The following is a 19,960-nucleotide window of genomic DNA, read 5'->3' on the forward strand; positions in this document are numbered from 1 at the left end:
CCCTAAGCTGATGTCATGTTTCCTCTGTTCCTCCAGGTGACTGAAAGAGGGATAATGAGAGCAATCAGCTCTTCTCTTCATGTTGAGATGCTTCTGCATTTGAATTCTTAGTCGTGCTTTAATGTGCATTAAATGACATGATTATCAGTTCCAGGAGAGGCATGTCACAAAAATCATTTGTTCCAAGTGGTAGCTTATTGCTCAGTGCAAATAAGAGCCAGCTTTTGTGTCAGTGTCAGAACTCACAGTTGTATTAGCTAACGTTCGTTACAGGATAGCTTAAAATCCAGCTGCAGATCTGCTGCTCTTACAGTGTGTTTTTCTTCAGGATGTTGTGGTTACTGCTATGCCAAGAATGCAGTATGCTAAGCTAGTAAGATTTATAACTTAATTTAAAAACGTTTGGAGTTGTTGCTTTAAGGGCTTGTCTACACAGGGGAATTACTTATTGTGGAATATATCTTCTGTGGATATTTTTATCCTGGGATAGAATTTAATTCGCAAAGCTATTCTGCTTTAAAAAAATCTCATCAAGCCATAATTTGAAATAACATTTAGCATAAACAAGCTTTTTTCTTTTTTTAATGTTAACAGAGATTTTTTTTATTTTTTTTTTTTAACCATTAGTAAGACGATGGGGTAAAGGCCTCCGAATTCTCACACTTCCCAGCAATTACATGTAGCTGACAGTGCTCCATGGGGGTCAGTCACCAGCTCGTGAATCCACAGAACCCGTTCGGGAGGGATGTATTGCCGTCACACACCTGTGTGCACACACGTAGCTTTCAGAGCTAAGGAAGAGCAAGCCGAAGTGATTCGGCAAGTGTTACACCAGTACATGGCACGTCTTAGAGGTAAAAAACAGGTTTTAAATAGCAAGTCCAGTGCTGTAGTTGTGAAAGGTCTAACTCTAATACCTCAAAGATGCATCTAGAAGAGTAGTTATAAATGCAGGGAAGTGATGAGGCTGTTACAAAGAGCAGAAGTTTTGAAGCTCTGGTGCAGCCCCTGTTGAAATCAAAGCAAGATCCTAACAAGGCCATCGGCAGGAGCAGGAGCAGGCCCAGATAAGGTTTATCGAGTCCTTGATCCTGTGAACATGTAGGCTTCTACGAGGTTACTCATGGGAGTAGTTGTCTGTAAATGCATGATGGGGGCCTTTCTCTCTCACACAGATCCGCCTGCTAATGAGGGCTCTTAAGTCTTTCTACAATTTATTAACCGATTTGTTTCTTCTGTGTTTTTTTCCAGAGGCAAATATTTTTGCTAGGACATTTACGCGCTGTTAACATTTCTTCCTATTTGCTGCTGCTGTTGTTCATTATCTATTCTCTGTAGTGCCCACAATGTGCTGGGTGTACTCCAAGCAGAAAATTACTGTTATTGTAGCCCGCAGTCCCCAGCCGAGCACAAAGCCCCCTTGTTCCAGGCACTCCCCCAGCGCGGAGGAAGCTAACTCTCATGCTGCTAACGCTCAGGGTCCTGTTTTCAGCCTGGCTTTGCTCCCCTTCACGTGTGCGGCTAAGGCTAAGGCTTTTAGGGTCGGATCCCGCGTTTCGGGGCACAACCAGGAACGGCCACCCAGGGTGTTTTCCCGGCGGGTGGTGGGGCAGCGAGCCGGCCCTGCTCGGTGGCTCTGGGCCTTGCCGAGCGGGCGCGTCAGCAGCCGATTCCTCTGGCTGCCCGCACGGCTGTGCCGCCTCCGGCCGCCGTTCAGTGTTGGAAATCGCACGTTGCTAAACCCAAAAGTTAACGAGTGTGTTTACGAAAGGCTTAAGGGCAATGTTGCAGTGATAGCCAAGTAAACAGTGAGAGCAAGCTTTTGTCCCCCCCCCCCAAGGAGCTTACAAACCTAAAGAGCCAACATCATAAGGGAGAGAACCCAAGACACAGGGAAGTCGTAAGTTAACTCACAAAGACCCTTCACTGAAAGGCGAAGGACTTTTTGCCCATCTTCCACCCCAGACCCTTGCTCTGCTGCCCCGCCTCCCACCCACACACAGCGTTCTTATCCAGGTGGCCACCCCCTGCCCCGGGTCCTGCTAACTAGTTAACCGGGCAACAGTTAAGGCTTTAGAGTGGGGCTGATCTGTGGCACCATCGGTTCTCTGCCCCATCCTCTGCTCTAGGCCCTCTGTAGAGACCCGGGAGCAGGCTCCAGTCTCTGCCTTATTCCTGCAAGGCGGCCCCGTGGAGATGCTGACGGCAGTATCCTGGTTGTCCTCGGTGCGGTCAGGGACAAAGGCGCTCTCCGGCAGAGTAGGAGGTGCAGCCAGAGATCTGTGGTTTACCATTACTTTTCCACTGGATGCAGCTCCAGACAGGCGGCAAGTTCGATCTGTAGCCAGAGCCTTGTCCTGAGGACCACTGGGTTTGTGAGAGAGGACTCCTGAGGGTACCATTTGTTGAGATGCTGCAGGAAAAGCATTACTCGCGGCAGCAGTGCAGGCTTTTTTAAACTGAGCAAAAGGCCCGGGGAGGGGTTGGTATTCTTGAAGCTGATAATTTTTTCAGGAGCGAGGTCCCTAGATAAAAAACAGTCTCAGGAGTGACAAAGAGGTGGTGGGGAGTGTCTCGGGAAGAATAGGAAGTAACTGTGTGGAATTACAGTGGGAGGAAAAGAGAAGGCAAAGGGAAGCATTGAGGTTCCTAAAAGGAAGCTGAAGAGCTCAGGGTAATGTGACAATGTACTAGAGGCTGATGCAGCGTGGAGGTGTCTGGTCAGAGCAAGAGCTGGGGGGCTGCTCTGTGGTGGTGGGAAGCACAAACAACTGATTAAATCCCCCATATGGGAATCCGGGTTTTGTTCCCGGCTCTGCCCTTAACTGGTATCAGCCACGTAACAGGCACTCTCTCTGCCTCGAATTGCCCCTCTGTAAAACAGTGCCTTCTGAGTTTATTCATCCCAAGCCCAAAGGAGACCCAGTTTTCAGTCCCAGCTCCATCCCAGGGTGTTTCAGGAGGAGTCTGTAATGGCATGAAGCTGTCTGCTGCAAATCCAGCTGCAGGGAATTCAGGTCACTACAGGAAACCACCCTTCGACTGATGCTGGCAGAGCTTGTTTCAGGGACTGGACTGAGAGCCAGGGGAGGGATTTTAAGGCCTTGAAGTGGCTCACAGTACAGGTCCACAGGCAATCGTGGGCCCGAGGCTGGGTCCTGCATTGCAATGGAGGGGGCAGGGGAGAGGGCTGAGTAGCGAAGGTGTAAACACCACTTGTTGGCATTGCTATCAGAGAGATCAAGTGCTGCCTGTACACATCACGCAGGTATGCTGGACTATTAAAGAATGCATGCCAATAGCTTGTTCAATGTTAAAATAATAGTTTCATTCACAACAGTCAGGGACACTTTCTAAAGATACGATATTGTACTGTTTTTGTTAGTGATTTCATTGCATAATTTCTAGCCTCGAGCCTCTGCCTCCCATTTCCATGTGAATACCTGCTCAGCTCTGTGTGTACTGAAAGGTCTCTTTGTTTCCTTTGCAGCCATGCCTCTCCAGCCTCTCAATGTAACTGTAAGCCAAGTCACCAGCAGCAATGCCAGCGTGGTCTGGGTGCCAGGATTTGATGGCCGCGCACCCCTCCATTCCTGCACTCTTCAGGTATGGCCCCTCTGGATCGTCCCCTGCCCTGCACGAAGAATGGGACTCCTCTGAGCCACGACATTGCTTGGGCCATCTTTTCCTCTCCTAACCGCTTTGTAGCAGTGTTTGAATTTTTATTCCACAGTTTTAAAACACGGAGACTTACCAGGATGCAACTCAGGGCATATATAGGTGCCAAAGAGCAGGGCATGATGTTTTGAGCATCAAGTGTCCAGCTGAGAATTTGAGACTGGCCCCATCCTCCCTCCTGGTGGGTTATAACATCAGTTACTCCGTGGCAGCTACTCCTTGCGGTGCATAGGAAGCGCACACGGCGCTGGGCAGTGCCCTGGCGCAGCTGCAGGGTGCTCACGCGTCCTGCTGGCGCGGGGCCCGGCGCGCTGTGCTGCAGTGCCATGGGCTGTGGCTCCCGCGCCAGCCCAGCGCCGCACGCTGCGCTGCTGAGGAAGCACGGGGATCCGGACATTGCGATGAGCCCAAGGGATGTGCAACTTCCAAAGTGTAGGATGTGGTACGGGAGAGGTGGGAAGGATGAAGGCAGGAGACAAATGGGGCTTTTCGATGCAGTCAGGCCTATTTGCATGTTTCAGAGTAATTTTAAGCCCTGCCTCTAAATCTTCATTGGTTTTCCGTTGTCAAAGGTGAATTCTGCCCAGAAAATCAAGGGTGATAATTTCCTTTAGCTTTACCAGGTGCTGTGTACTAAGCATCTCTGAAAAATCAGACTGCTTCTTTAGGTTCCTGGGAGCAACAGTACACGTGCAGCTGCAGGCAGTCAGCTCCTAGCATTGCACACTTAGCACTAAAATCAGATCCAACAGCTGGTAACCAGGTGTCAAAAAGAAATGGTGATTCCTGAAGCAGGCTGTGCAAACACAGCTAGGCACATTCCCCATGGATTTATCTGCTAGGTGGGAATACTGGGCCTCTGTGCTTTCCCTACCTGATTACAGCAGCAGCGTGAGCTGGGGTGGAATTTCTATTGCCAGCTATGTAGAGGAGGATTATAAACACACAAAAAAAAAGGTATGCTGGAAGCCGCCTAGCTAATTTACTGGCAGCCCTTCCTTTGTCTGGGGAGGAAAGCAGTGATTTTATGCTCTGATGTTTGTTCCCTTTCATAAGTGAAAGAAACCATCATCTTGTTGTAACTCACTGGCAGAAGGAATGCCTGAATCCTGGCCCCGGTCTCTGGGGTTTGTTGTTGCTGCTTCTGTTCTCGTTCGCAGTAGAAAATGGTTTTCTTCCCCTGTTTCACAACCGAGTTATCTGCAGTTGGAACAGCCTATTCTCTGTGGCTTGCATGCTGTGATGCTAATCACCCCGGGTTCTGAGTGCCCCTCGCTTTGGCAGGGGCAGGGGGGGGATGGGATGTGTGGAAAGGAGGCTGAAGCCAGCAGCTCAGTTTCTGCCCGCTCAGCGGTCTCTCACCCTTTTTCTAAGCCTTTTCTGTGCTGGGTGGGGAGGATGAAGTTGCTGCGTTCGGACCAGGGAGCAGGGTGACTTGGCGGGTTCATACCTTCCGCTGGCAGAAAGCCGTGCTCCCCCTCCCCCACCCGGAGAGATGCTGGGGGCGACATGGACCCACGTTTCCACGTGAAAATGCACATGCGCTCAGATCCCCGCAACTGTGCTTCTGCTCGGAGCCCCCCGGAAAGCAAAGGGGGGCTGGAACCTGGCGCTGGGGAACTGCAGCCGGTGCCTGAGAGAGCAGCGTGCTGCGGGGGCGGGTTGCTCCTGGGGACAGCTCGGGGTGGGGGGAGCAGGTTGCTCCTGCGGACGGGGCAGGGGCGCCGTGCCACGCTCCATGCCACGAAGGGGGCAGGTACAAGAGCGCTGCCGGGGCAGCCTGTTGAACAGAAACACATGTCAAACTGGCAGGGTTTTACACAAACCTCTGCTTGGTTTTTTCCCTGCTTTGGGTGACGCTGGTAATGACAACAACACGCTTTTCTGTTAAGGAAACTTGATATTCCTCCCTTTTATTAGTCAAATAAATCAGTGGGCCAAAAGTGTGTGTGAAGGTGAGCAGAAGGGCAGGAAGGGATGGAGAAAATCTGCTGTATAAGGAATAGAAAGTCCGCGTGAGCACTTCACTTTTGTCAGCGCACCTTGCTCTTCCTCCCAGCTTTGCTGTTTCATACGCACTTGAGAAGAAAGGTGGGCTGAGCCTGGCAGCTATGCAGGGATTTCTGCTATTGTCAGTACAAAAGCAGGAGCACTGAACCTGTCTGTGCATTAAAAGCACACGGTGATGCCAGATTTAAATTAACATTAATGTTGCGTGAAAGTTCAGATTTGGGGAAAAAAAAAAAAAAAAAGAAGGGTTGCAGGAGTGGTAAAAAGTTTCTTTTCAGTTTAATTTGAAACAGCTTAGTTGAACCAAGACAGCAGTATCTACCATATCTTTAATCCACTATAAAACTGAAAATATACAGACTTCTGAAAAAGCAGTTGAGGAAAAGGTGACACTAGGCGACAGGGAGGCTGATCTACCAATGAATTTAGACAAGCCTCAGAAGCCAGCCGCTAGCACTCAAAGCAGCACGCACATTTACTTTTCTTTAAAGAAACTAATAATTGACTGTAGAATTTGTGACATAGGTAAGAAAAAGTTTAAAATACGGAATGAAACTTTCAGCTGGTGGAAAATTGCTGTACTGCTAGAGTTAGCAGAGTGATCTCACTTAAACCAAATAAAAGCATGGCTCATAGTTCTTAGTTTGACAACTCCCTTTTTGGTATTTAAAATACCACTGCTACCATATCTATTCTCACATGTTCCTGAACTAACCGTGAAATGGATTCTTACCCTATGGACCTGTTAGTTATATAGCTTACGGTCACGGTTGTCTCTGTTTCGCTCCTGGCACAGGTGGCCGAGTCCCCAGATGGCCAGGAGGTCTCTACTGAAGTCACCCCGGTGCCACCCTTTGCCTATGGTGTGCAAGGTCTGAAGCATTCCACCAACTACAGCGTTCGTGTGCAGTGCAGCAACGAGATGGGCAGCTCCCCTTTCACCGACAGGGTTTATTTCCAGACCCTGGAGCTTGGTAAGCAAACAACAGGAAAAAGACAAAACCAGGAAAACAGTTCTGAATCTGGAAAAGAGACGATGCTAAAATTCATGGGACGACTCCTTGCTAATTCCGTTTCCCTTGTCTTCCTGCACAGAGTGATTGTGTTCTGTCCTCTGCTTTCAGCTCCAAGCAGCACCCCGCAAAATATCCATGTTCTCCAAACAGATCCTGGTCTGATTTTGGAGTGGGAAGGTGTGGCTCCAGATGTGCTAAAAGAAAATGTCCTGGGATACAGGCTGGAGTGGATCCAGGATAATGTAACTCAGGTAACAACAGATCGAGAGGCGAGCTGAGCCATTGGGCGCAGCACTGGAGAATGTTCATATTACATTTTCGAGGCCGTGGTGTCCCCTTAGCTGTAGCAGGGGACTAGGTTGCTGGCATTGCTTTTGTGTAAATAGATCTATTCTGATTTGCAAGAGCTCCGTATTTGGCCGCAAACTTTAGGCCCGTTTCTCCCTTCCTGGCCTATTCAGATCTCCTTCACTTGAATGTTCATTGCAGACAGGCCAGTTCTCTGCTGTTCTTGTACGACAAGGACAATGGGGAGAGTTCGGCTTGTCTCTGCCTCTCCCTGGTGCAGTCCCGAGGGCAGCGCAGGCAGTGCAGGATCTGGCCTTTCTGCTGGGGCTGGGGCTGGGGCTGGGCTTTCCCGATCCCAGCCAGCAAAGGGGTGTTTAACAAGCGAATGAGTTGTATGGTAAATCACACGGAAGGAAGGTTGCGGATTCTCTTATTTCATTTATGATGTGTTGGGAGTTGAAAGGACCCTGTCGGGGTGGAAGGCCTTTCTTTTGTTCTTCAGCACTCACCTTTCCCAGGTATCTATCTGCCTTTGAAGTCCACAGCATTTCTTACGGTTTCTCGCTTCTTAATATGTATTTAGCCAGTGCTTATTAACTATGAACAAGCCTGTAATAATAGGCAGCTAGAGGGAGAGAGAGTTATTTCCTTTTTTTGCGTGACCCATTTCATACTAGGTCAGCGCCATTGGCTTCAAATGGCAATATTTTGAGTTCCCATTGAATTGACATTTTGTCAATGGTGGCAGCCAAATCTTCACGGGTTTACTGCAAATGATGTGCATGAAGAAGATTCACAAAATCAGTGAAAATATGTTGGCCTTGCCATACCTAACGAAAACTGGCCGTGAAATTCAGAAGCCATTTGGGATTTAGTCAACAAGCTAAAGGAGGCAGACTCCTCCCTTGGACTAAAAGTGTTGTGCTTTGCAGTATTTTCGCGTATCTTTGTGCTTAAACCACAAGAAGGAGGTGTATCTTTTAATAGCAGAAAGAAAACGAGTTCTGTAGCAACTTTCACGGAAGGACCTCGAAGGAGGAAATCATTAAATATCTTCCCTACACCCTGGGAAACTATGAGGAATTTTTGACACGAGAGACCCCAGATGACAGCCCCAGTTAGTGGCAAAACTGAGACTAGGACCCAGGAGCCACAACTCCCAGCGCTTGTTACAGCACCAGTGAAGTACCCAGTAATTTTGGTTTAATTTTAAAGGCAAGGTTTTAGCCTAGATTCGTTTCAAGACGTCTTACGGTTTGTTGCCGTTTGCTCTCAGGGGGAGATGATCGTACAGGATACAAAAGCTAATCTCACGACGTGGAATCCTCTCAAGGACTTGATCATCAGGGTGTGCGTGCTGAACTCTGCAGGATGCGGTCCCTGGAGTGACCTCTTCCTGCTTGAAGCCCAGGAGGTCATGGGTGAGTGTCCACTGCCATCCCTTCCCTTCCCTTGGGGGAAAGACCAGCAGGTCCGGGACTCCTCTTTCTCTCTGACTCCTCTCAGTGCTTACAGCTGACGGAGCCACTTGGCTTTATACAACAGCACACTTCATCAAGCAGGGTAGAAATTAAATAATATTTAAAGAGCTGGTATAAACAAACCAGCTTCTGGCCACTGCTGTGTCTTTTTTAATGGGATTGTGCTGTGCTTAGTGCAGAGGCAGGGCGAGGGGAGACACAATAGAAAAGGCGCAAACAAAGGTTTGAAATCCTGCGTTTAGACTTAAGCTGCAGATATTTACAAGAGTAAATGTGACAGAAAACTCCTCTAACAGGTTCTCTTCTTTGATTTAATGTGAAGCCATTCCTGACTAGTTTCAGTCGAGCCTGATTTAAACCCTGGCCACATGGGGGTTTGTAATGGTTTTACTGCATGTGTTTGCTATAAAACAGTTTAGCTTTCCACGGAAAAGCTGAGCTGCTGGTGGGAGAGGGCGGTGATGGTACAGAAGCCGTACCGTGAGTCTGGGCCATGTGGAAGGTCTGCTGGGGCAGAGAACACGCACGCGTGGAACGCACTGCCGGGTTTGCTTCCCACTGGTGTTAGTGGGAAATGGGAGCCGGGCCCTGGAGGAGGGCAGGGCGTGACATGGGGAGAGCGGCAGAAGGGAGAGAGGAATGATGCTTGTGAAGGGAACGGTAACACAGCTAAGAGGAAAGTGTTCCAAATGGAAATACGGATTGGTGATAAGGCATCAGCGAGGTGCGATCATGCTAAAATCCCACCGTCTCCGGAGGTTTGGCTCCCAGCACCTGTGGTAGGACAAGACAGCGATCTGTAATCTGTGATGCTGCCCCCCCCCCCCCGCTGCTTTCTTCCCACTCCACATGTCTTTTGAGGAATCACACGGACATTGATCTCTCCTGATCCTTCCACACTTAGGTATGGCAGGGGGAACCGGGAGTGGGGTTCCCAGGCAAGCAGGAGGTGGGGGTGGGGGGGTGGGGGCAGGGTAACCGGGAGAGAACTGTAGCCCTGCTTTGCAGTAGCGCTGCGAGTGCTGGTTTGAATGCGCACGTCACTCGGGGCCCTGGGCAGCCTGGTGCCTGCGATGGAGTCAGTACTGATGGTTCTGTGTGAGCACGCAGTCACTGTGGATCAAAGCCTTCCAATTATTTAAAGCAGAATGAAGGGGTGCAGAGAGCCAGAGCTGACTCTACTTCACCTCCATCAATTTTTTTTTCTCCTGCTTTTTGCTCAGGTATTTTCTGTGGCACTCAAATACAGAGAAAAATACCTGGATGGACTAGAAGTTCACTTTGGAAAATGGCCAGCAGTGGCAAGAAGCCCCAGGGAATCTATAGGGTTTCTATTTTACAGAGAGCTGGAATAGGATAATCCTGAAAGCACAATATGTTTGCTTGGTTTTATTTACGAACCATGTAAAAAAAAAAAAAAAAAAAAAAAGTAGCATCAGGAGTGGTGCTTGTTTTGGCCAAATGCTGTCTGAAAGCACATCTATTTCTTCACAAGGATAACAGGCTGGAAATAAAGACTCGCTGTGGAAACAGACAGGCCTCAGACAGCAGAGCTGCAGAAAGACTGCGGTTTTGTTTCAGGCCTGGTAGAAAATATAAGTCGCTTCCTTTCCTAAAATAGCAAACTGGTACTGGGTGCTTTATGTGAAAATGCCAAGGGTGGATTCTGACCAGCTCCCAGCACAGCAGTAAGGATGACTAAGCTTGTATAAACTTTAAGTCATATTTGTCATCACAGCAAAGCTAGTGGGAGCTCCACCCTGCTTATGCAGAGATCTTGTGCACTGTTAACAAAGGTTTTTTTAATATTTTAAGAAATGTCCTCAGTGGAAACCCTTCTCTCTCGTTGCAGAGAGAGGAGCCAAATGGTCTAATAGCTTTTTCCTATCTGTAACCTTAACGACTGTATGCAGGAGAACACTCTTGGATTATGTTCTTTGCGCATGTTTGTGATGTAAAACCTGCTACAGAAATAAAAGTGGCTCTCGTGTCATCATGGGGCTCCTAAATACTCATTTAAGCTCATCTAATAATGCTGTCTTCTCACCGCTTTGTGCGGTGTTACGGCAAACGCCGGCTGGAAAAGGGAGGTGCAGGAGGTGGGAGAGGGACGGAGCTGGGGGAGGAGAGGCAGCGCGGTCCCTCTCCAGCTCTGGCACGAGTGGGAAGCAGTGGGCCAGGGAGGAGAAGCAGTGAATTTCAACATGTATTTCTATTTCTGACACATTTGCTCTAAGCTGTGGGATGTGCTTCTGAATCCTAGCAGTTTAGAAGCCGGGAGAATAATTCTGTATTGTTTTGTTTTCATCCATTCTGCTTTTGGAGGGACCCCCTGCCCCAGATGGTGACCTAAATCCCTGCTCTCTCCCCAGGCCAGCTAGCAGACAGACTAGAAAAAGGCTGAGAGAGGTTTGTCTCAACATAGGGGGGGTGGAAACCTTATCGTTAACTATCAGAGAGAGCCTTTTACAGCAGTGGTGTTAATTGTTTCTACCCTGACTGTTTGGCAGGAACAGCCCAAGTGATTGGCTTGGGTGTTGTGGAGAGGCTTGGCGTTACCTTTCCTTGTGTTCTCCTTCCACTTCTGTTTCTGATCCCTCTCCTTCCTTGTAAGCAGCCTTGAAGGCTGGGTCAAAAGGTGCAGCAGGAGGGAGTATCATAAAACTCAGGGCCTATAGAGCCTTCTGGGTGGGAAAAGAATATGTGAGTCACTGAAGGAGATAAGATGCTGAAAAATAGGTGCCGAAGCCTTGGTGATTTGTTTCAAGTGGAGAAGCACTACTAGTTTGCTTCCTCAGTGGTCCAGAATTCTGTTTCCTTAAGCTTTGCCTGTTCATTAGACTAATACCGCTTCTTTAAAAACTTGGATGCTAAGGCTCGACGATGTAACTAGTAATCAAGCCTTGGAAGCCCTTTGCCTACCAGGACTCTGCCAGTTAAGGATGTCTGATGAATGCTTTTCGCATACATCTATGCAGAGGTTCATCCACATCTCAGCCCATTAACCTAACACCTCTTTTAAGGACAGGTTTACTTACACTCTTGTGACATACAACATAATAGGATTACTTAACATCTTAAAAGATGGTTCTTCCTCACCTCGTGGTAAAGCACAGCCAACTGCTGATGGTGAGCAAGGGAGCGTGAAGGTGAAGGCGGCGCTTAGGGATCTGTTACCTGTTCTTGTTTGCTCTTAAACAATTTGGAGATAGGGGGGCTATCCTAGATTGTAATAAATGCGTTCAGATTCACATTTAATCCTTAGTAATTGTATTTGGAGAAGAAATCTGTCAGGGAATTGGGCTAATTTATCTGTTGTTTGCCAAGCATAGAGAATATTCTTTTATTCATAACCATAATGCGTATCTTCCTTCCCTGACAGCTTACTCGGATTGGCAGCGTCTCCATTTCTTCTGTAGACAGTTTGTAGTCCAAAGTATACATATCCTGGGAGCAAATATTAGACCAGAATCAGAACCTCCGTGCTGGCTAACTTATTTCTTGACCCGCAGGGCACTTTTTAAAATTCACCTTTTCTTTGGAAGACAGACATTGAGAAGTTACAGCCAAGTTAGAGCCATCAACGTTGGGAAGTTACAGCCAATGCCATGTCCCACAGGGTGCTTCTCTTTGTGGGAGGGGTGAGAGGAGAAATGTAAATATTTTCAACCAGATTGCCATGAGACTATTTTCTTTCTCTATTGTCTGTCAAAATGTTATCTGGTTGGCATTTAGGCAGTACTGCGTGTAGCCTGGTCAGGGTTCTGCTGGCTGCCTCGAACAGGACAAGGTGAAATACTCATATTAAGCAACCTTTTTGTGCTGAGACTCCAGTTTAAAGCGCCCTAGATCATGAGCTCGTGTGAAGTAGTGTCATCTGGAGCAGTGCCTTTTCTTGAGGCTGAAAACTAAGGATAACTGGGTGCATCTGCTCTGCCTTTGCTGTGCGAGACAGCTAGTTTTTCTGGTGACTGACTGGCTGTTCATGCCAAATTCCCGTGTACAGCCATCCACTGTGTACACCAGATCCGGCAGCATGGCTTTTCCATTTAAAAGCAAAAAGAAGAAATAACCCAGTGTGGTCTGTTTACCATTGACAGTCTTCTGTTTCCTGACTGGTGTTTTCTCCATCATCTAGGTGGCCAGAGACAGCCTCCTTATGGGACGTCCTGGGTTCCTGTAGCGCTGGGCATTCTCACAGCTCTGGTCACGGCTGTTGCCCTGGCTCTTATTCTCCTTCGAAAAAGAAGAAAGGAAACTCGGTTTGGGTAAGAGAGGTCTTCTTGTGCTGGTTAGAGAGATCTTTGCTTTCTCCTCTAATGTGGTTTCTGACTCAATTGTGTTTCAAAAAGCATTGGGGATTGAGTACTTCTGGCGTTTTCTTTGGATAACTGTTTTTTCACAATTTTGAGGGTGACCCTGGATTTAAAGACTAGCAGGAAAGGTGCCCTACCTTTTCTTCAAAATGAGAACACCAAAAAGTAAAGTAGAAAAAAACATTAGGTCAATAGCTGGGCTTTATTAGAATATGGAAATATAAACTAGATCAAGGTAGTTCTGTAAGTCCTTAGCACTGTTGCTTAAGAGGTTCAAAGAGAAAAGACCCACAGATGAATCATCTTCTGTGTTCTCACGGGCTGGGTCCTTTATCCCGTGCTGGTTTTCAGTCTAGCAGCTGCTTGTAACTTCCTGACTGCCCGGAACCCTCTGGATGCGCAGGGAAGTCTCCTTTCCATCGCCTCTGACACAGCTGTGGGTTGCTCCCTGCTGCCAGCAAGGCTCCCATTCTTTTCAGAGTCTCCCAGAGCTCACTCTCACAGCAGCATTTCTGTTTATGGGACTCTTGCAACCTGTCCCAACCTGCAGCTTCTCCCAGGCACTCCAGATGAGCGATTCCCCTCCTCCGGAAGGCTCCCAGCCCCCTCTAGGTGCATCAGCAAGGCAGCATAACCCCAGTGTTCCTACTCTCCAGCTACCCCCTCTTTAATAAAAGAGTCCGAGTCCGTAATATTTACACGGCAGGGGGTGAGAAATAATCTGTAACTGTTCAACACACCCTTTGAGAAGCGAATGGCCCCTCTAATCATGGCCCTGTGTGTCTTTTCTGCCTTGTAGCCATGCCTTTGGCAGCGTGGTTGGCAGAGGGGATCCAGCAGTCCATTTCAGAGCTGCCAGGTCTTTCAACAGGGAGGGCCCGGAGCTCATTGAAGCAACATGTAAGTAAAATGACCGGAGTGATTCTGCCTGAGAAGCTGTGTCCATGTGTGTACCGTGCTCTCTCTGTTTTCCCTGAAACTGATGTTTTGGATCAAGAACATGGGTTTGATTTACAAAGAGGCTTAGAAACTGCAGATGGCAGAGGTGAAAGGCCGGAATTGCTGTTGCCTTACCAATTAAATGGCACTTGTTAATTACAGCTGCAGTCATTGTGTATACTAGTGCAAGGCATAAATTTGCCACTCCCCTGCCCCAGTTTCACACTACAGGGACTCCTTCGACTGTAATATTATGAAACAGTGAGATAAATATGGCTTAACAATATTAGCAATACGCTTTAAACTCGTTGTGCTGAGCTGTGCTAGAAGCATGAACCAATTAATCAGTCTTGGAAGGCCAGGAATTAGTAACTTCTCAAACAGGAGACTGAGTCCCAGGCATGGACAGAGTCGAGAAGATCCATTTCTGTCTCCTGGTTCAGCGAGGACATGGCTCTTTAGCAGTGCGGCAGGGCTGGCGTAGGGCGATGCTCCCGCTGCCTGTGACTTTGGTCCCCTGGGTTTAGAGCTCTCTCCATCAAACCTAGTCACCATAAACTGTTGGACATCGTGTTGCCCTCTCAGCCAGGTACTGTGAGACTTGAACTATACTTAAAACGGCCTGAGAGCCAGTCATTGAAAGCTGGTGCAGCTCCATCAGCTTAAATGAAGCTGTATGAACCAGTGTCTGTCAGTGTCCCCTCTGACTGGATTTTGTCTTCGCAGTGTTATTTACAATAGTTCTGTATTCCTGTTGCTCGTGGTGTGTTTAAGGGTGGGTTATCACCCCCTCTCCCTTTCGGTACTGTTGGTACATTTTTATGTGCTGGAAAGTTATCAGCACCTTGTCTGTGGTGAGGCTGGAGGGACATGGACAGCAGCCCTGTCTTTTTCAGGTTTTCCTGCTTACTTTTACAGTGTGGGAATTGGATTGGAGATGATTAGAACAGGTGACTCTTGGCGTTGTGGCAGACTATTTAAGTAGCCCTTATTTGACTCTTCCTTTGTTGTTTTGTTTTTTTTTTTTCCAGTGGAGAGTGTAGGGATCAGTGATGAGCTGAAGACAAAACTCAAAGATGTCCTAATCCAGGAACAGCAGTTCACCTTGGGAAGAATGCTGGGCAAGGGTAAGATTCAGAGCTGAACAAGGCTTTACACTGAAAGTCCCGCTTGTGTTGCCTTTACCGCCGAGTATGGAGAAACAATCGTAAGCAGCCTGTTTTCCCTCCTACTGCTTCTAGATGGCAATTTAAATGGAATTCTCCCTTCTGCTGGGATAAAACATTTCAAAGGCTTAGCATAACTAAGAGGATATTGGCTAAGCTATTCCTATAATATGGCTCTACACAGTCATGAACTGCGGTCCGTACTCAGCTTTCCAAAGTAGCGTTGATTCCTTGGTGTGTGAATTTCTTTCAGGGATTTAAACAAAGGAATATTCAGTTAAACTTCTCTTCCAACTAACAAGAATGGTGCTATAGAATTCCTTTTATTTGCATAAGCGTGCATCAAGTATTAAACAGGTGGAGACAATACAGAGACAGAAGTGATCTATCTCAAACGCTCCAAACCCTCAAAAAAAAAAAAAAAGTTGATTCAGTTTCAGGTATTCTTAATGTCTGAGGTGGTCTGACTTCAGATTTTAGTTTGGGCTCTTATAGAGGCACATTTGGAACAGGTACTGAATTTTGTTTACGTTTGTTCATATTAGTTCAGGTCCTTAGGAACTCTTCTGACTCCGGATCACTATCTGGATCTCCCACAGAGGTGCTCCTAACATTTTTATGAGGTTTTCAGGTCAGGGGGGATGAGCAGAGTAAAGGTGGGATGCTTCTCCCTCACCTTCAGCTAAAAGATTGGCCCAGAAGCTCTGTGTGAAAAGATGAGTTTGCATTTAGGTTTCCCAAACAGCAGGCACGTGTGCCAACTGTTACATCATCCCTCCCTGCTCCTCAAGCTGAAGGCAATCTCCAGAAATAAGTGAAAATGTTTAATGATAAAGCCAGTAACTAAGAGAGGAGTGTAAGTCAGGGGTCATAAGCAAAAGAAAGCTGAAATGTTTGGCTTCCTTTTTGATCATAAGACTAGTTTTACTGGTTTTCTTTGACTCTTTCCTAGTGGGAGCATTCTTCTGCTGCATCCCTCCTAGACCAAATGTGTTTCTTTCAGAGTGGGAAGATGACCTTCCCGCAGAAGTGCTCTCAGGGGGCTTAAGTAGTTAAAACAGCTGTGTCATCTGTTGGTGAGTGTCGGCTCTTGGCCAGTTTCTGGGACCGTGCTTCAACCCTTCTGGGCTGTCCCCATGATGGGTGACAAACGGGAGATGGGAAGCAGTGAGGCGCAGGGGATGGCCTCGGCGGGAGGACGGCAGCTGGCGGGATCTGTCTGCGTTGCCAGCCCCGTTGCCCCAGCCCCACGCGCACCATACAGGTTATGGGATGGCATGAGTGCGTTACCTTGGGCTCTGCTGACTGCAGCTGAGCGACAGCTGCGTAATACGGAAGCAGTACTAAATGCTTTTGCTCCTTCCCATTTTCCTCTTTTCTGGTCAGATCCCCTGCTTTTTGTGAAATAAGCATGGTAGCGAAGGATACTGGTGAAAAGCTGGTGGAAAGGTGATGCTTTTAGGGTAGGTGTCCTGAGTGCCATATTTTGCTTCCTTCTTTTCAGTACCAGCGTTCCTCACGGCAATGCGTTTTGGGCGGAGGAAGTAGTTACACGATTAGGGAGAGCGAATCTAGAGCTAGATCTAATGCAGAGAAGCTGTTACGCTGTGCTATAAAGCCACTTCAGGCTAAAATAATTGGAAGAGGGTTTGGCCAGTCGCATTTCCCTTTATCTCCCTTCGAACACACCAGGGTAAACACTTCCTCCCACGAATTAGCCTATCACACACACACAGGTAGGTGTTCTGTGTTTTGTCTGGTCAGCTGTGATTCACAGCAGAAGTCATTCCCCGAGTTTTGGGAGATGAGTCCGGATTGTGTCTCAGAGGGTTGAGTCCTGGCACCAGTCTCAGCTCTGCGGGCTGTCAGCATGGAGGGCTCCCTCAGCCACCCCGTCCGCTCGCTGCCCCAGCTGGCAGCCCCCCGCCAGCGGAGCCTCGCTCAGACTCGGCCCCCAGGGTACGGCTTCCCCAGAAGTGTCTGCTGGGATCCCGGCTTATACCCTGACTCTGCGTCGCCCATCTGGTAGGGGATTGCTCCCCTCCCCTCGTGTTTTCCTTTACCTGCCGGCACAGTGGGCTCTGCCTGCGGGGAGTGCTCCTTCTCCCCAGCGCACACGTGCTGGAAGCTGCTGGCTGGAACTGCGGAATGAAAAATGAAGCCAGTGGCTGCATCACTTATGGTTATTCAGCTTCTTTGCCAGGGACCCCTGGAGTGAATCTGCTGTGAATCACGCTTTCTTCACAAGAAGCTGTTCCCTCACTGCCTGCTCTGGTCATTCCACAGGGGAATTTGGGTCAGTTCGAGAGGCGCTACTGAAGCTCGATGATGGTTCTTTCCAGAAAGTGGCAGTGAAGATGCTGAAAGGTAAGTGGGAGCAGGGCTACCTGAAGTACTTGAGAGAAGAGAGCTTGGAAAGACTAAATGCTGCCTGTCCTGTTCTCCGGCAGACGTCCCCTGACGCTCTTTACGCCTCTCTGAGCTTCCCACTCAGCCACTCTGCCCGTGTTGTCTCCCGTCCCTTTCATGACAGTCTTTTTGTAGCAGCAGCTCTTCAGGGAAGGAGCTAAACCACCTTAGCTGCTTGTACAGCACCTGGCACGTGGGGAGTGCAGCCAAAGCCGAGTCGTAGCTACAGCTTCTCCTATTCACAGAGGATCTCGTTCAGTTGCTCGATTCAGCACAGCCCTACATCGTGTGGTGCAGACAGCTCAGACAGGTCTGCTTTGCCCTGCTAACTCAGCGGTGGAAGATGGTGTTCCTCCAAGCTTATACCCTAGAGTAAACAGAGGAGTGTTTGGGCTGGATGCAGCAACAAGCTAACTCGTCTCAGTCAGGCCTATTTGAGTATGCGGGCTAACTCCCTTCTCATTTGTCATTTGATGAGTGTACATAACATGTTCATCAGGCAGAAGCCTGTAACGAGAGAAGCCGTTAATAGATGGCTATAAGTGAAAGCAAGTATGTGCATATATGCACACACATATATATATATATATATATATGTTAGCCTATGTTATTTCACCCCTGTTGCCTGTAAGGCAGAAATAACTGTGACTGACTTAAAGCAGAGTTGCACTCACCTGTCCTTGGAGCTGGGTTTGGCTGCCACAGAATACTGGTTTGTACTAAGTGTATTAGTACCACATTAGTGTAAGTTGCATCGTTTTATCCAGTTCCAACAATAATTCTAATCAGTTTGCAAACTTTTGTGTAGTCAGTCTACCTTCAGGCATCTAACTTGGGAACTCTGTCACCCTCCAGAGGCACCTTCATTCTCTGTGGACTGTAAAAAGGGAATCTACTTCTGTCTTCTGCATCATATTTAAATTACTTGCCTAAAGCAGATAATGCAAATACTCCCCTGCAGGTCTGGGTCTGATCTTGCAGCAGGGCTGGAGGACTCCTGCGAAATTCAGCAGCGACGGTGGGGGAGGTAGTCCACAGTCCACTGGGCTAATTCTTGATTATACTGATACACTTCATAAATCTGGAGTAGTAGCAATGAGAAATAATTTACTCCAAATTTATGCTGATGTATGTCACTGCTGAATTTGGTCCAGGTGGTGTGGTTATATACAAAATCTTAGCTCTAGCACCTTAGAAAGTTCAGTCACGCTAAGAGATGTAACAGTGTTGATCTTTCATGCCATCCTTACCGGAGATGAAGTGGGGTCTGCTGTACCCCAGGCCACCTTCTCAGCTTCAACATGTTCTTTAATTTTGTGTGATGTCTCCTCTCCCCGACACGGTAGTTTAAGTTCTTTTAGCCAATTAATTCTTACATCTTTAACCCACACAAATTGGCATGGCTTCCAAGGGAAGTTGTTGCTGGGAATGGCGCTGCTATCAGCAGGTCTTTACTCAGCCAAGAACCAGCTTACCAGATCCCCCCCGGCCGTGTCCTTCCTGCCGCCCGTCCCGGGAGCTCAGCAATGTTGCAAACTGGCTCATCTGGCTGTAGGTCTGAGAGGATGTGCTGTGCCACAAAGAACAAGCTTCTGGTAGTCATTATCTGTAAAGTCCCTTGGAGCCACCCACAGAGGAAGAAAACTTACAGCTGCTTTTTTCCAGCGGACATCTTTACCTCGACTGACATCGAGGAGTTCCTGCGGGAGGCTGCGTGTATGAAGGAGTTTGACCACCCGCACGTCACGAAGCTGATCGGTAAGCCAGCGCTGCTGCTGGTGCCGCACAGCACCTCCGGCTCGCGCGGTCGCACGCAGCCTGGCGTGCTCAGCCCTGTGCTGGCCCAGAGCAGGGCTAGCGCAGCCGCTCTGCTCTGCCCGGAGACCTGCACGTGGCAGCAGGGCTCTTCCCTGGCCCAGAGGCAGGTGGAGCGTGTGTGAGCGCTCACAACACCCGCCCGCAGACACCGGTAGGAAGCATCTCTTATTTAAGCCATTTCTTTGGTTCTTGCAGATGCCATGGGGAGGGTGTGACTGGCTGAGATGGGTCTAAACTGCTGTGATACGTGGGCAGCTGGGGTGGTAGAGGGAGGGGAGATTGTGCCTTTCCAGAATACTGAGGAGGAGACAAGGCAATTGTGGGTGGGCACTGTGGAACACAGGCAATCTCGGGAGGCTGCTCTGCAGAGCCTGGGGTTTGGGGCTCTCTGGTCTGGAGGGATCCTGGAAGCAGTTGTAGCTGGTCCTGCCAGGAGAGCTGAGAGGCACTAGGTGCTTGGTGCTGCCCCTGAAGTAAGCGGGGTTATAGGTGTCTTAACACCTCCTGGCATGAAGCCGTGCAAAGGAGCTCGGAGCATGGAACCTACCCGCCAAAACTCCACATTTTCCTCCAAGTTTGTCAGAGACAGGCACAGCAGCCTGTAAGATTCCCCCTGGGACTGATCTGTTTGCTAAAACCCCTCTGTGCTATGTGCGTCCTCATCAGGAGTCAGTCTGCGGAGCCGTCCCAAGGGCCGTCTCCCAATCCCCATGGTGATCCTGCCCTTCATGAAGCATGGAGACCTTCATGCATTTCTGCTGATGTCACGGATTGGGGAAAACCCTTTTGTAAGTCTGTCTTACTGTAGAATTTCTTCTGGGAGGGTGTTCATTTTCAGA

At 48.5% G+C, this 19,960-nt stretch overlaps 1 protein-coding gene across 3 annotated transcripts in view; it reads left to right on the forward strand.

Moving 5' to 3' along the window:
* The window catches only part of TYRO3 (TYRO3 protein tyrosine kinase), a 42,292-nt gene that overhangs the window by 13,647 nt on the left and 8,685 nt on the right, over positions 1 to 19,960 (forward strand). For all 3 annotated transcript variants that reach the window (XM_040601632.1, XM_040601633.1, XM_040601635.1), the window contains 10 exons: positions 3,491 to 3,606; positions 6,485 to 6,662; positions 6,813 to 6,955; positions 8,269 to 8,413; positions 12,612 to 12,741; positions 13,589 to 13,689; positions 14,760 to 14,855; positions 17,181 to 17,261; positions 18,969 to 19,061; positions 19,788 to 19,909. In XM_040601632.1, the coding sequence (XP_040457566.1) occupies positions 3,491 to 3,606; positions 6,485 to 6,662; positions 6,813 to 6,955; positions 8,269 to 8,413; positions 12,612 to 12,741; positions 13,589 to 13,689; positions 14,760 to 14,855; positions 17,181 to 17,261; positions 18,969 to 19,061; positions 19,788 to 19,909 (1,205 nt within the window). The remainder of the gene's footprint in view (positions 1 to 3,490; positions 3,607 to 6,484; positions 6,663 to 6,812; positions 6,956 to 8,268; positions 8,414 to 12,611; positions 12,742 to 13,588; positions 13,690 to 14,759; positions 14,856 to 17,180; positions 17,262 to 18,968; positions 19,062 to 19,787; positions 19,910 to 19,960) is intronic.

The sequence above is a fragment of the Falco naumanni genome, chromosome 7 (assembly GCF_017639655.2).
Source record: "Falco naumanni isolate bFalNau1 chromosome 7, bFalNau1.pat, whole genome shotgun sequence".
In the NCBI taxonomy this organism is placed as follows: Eukaryota; Metazoa; Chordata; class Aves; order Falconiformes; family Falconidae; genus Falco; species Falco naumanni.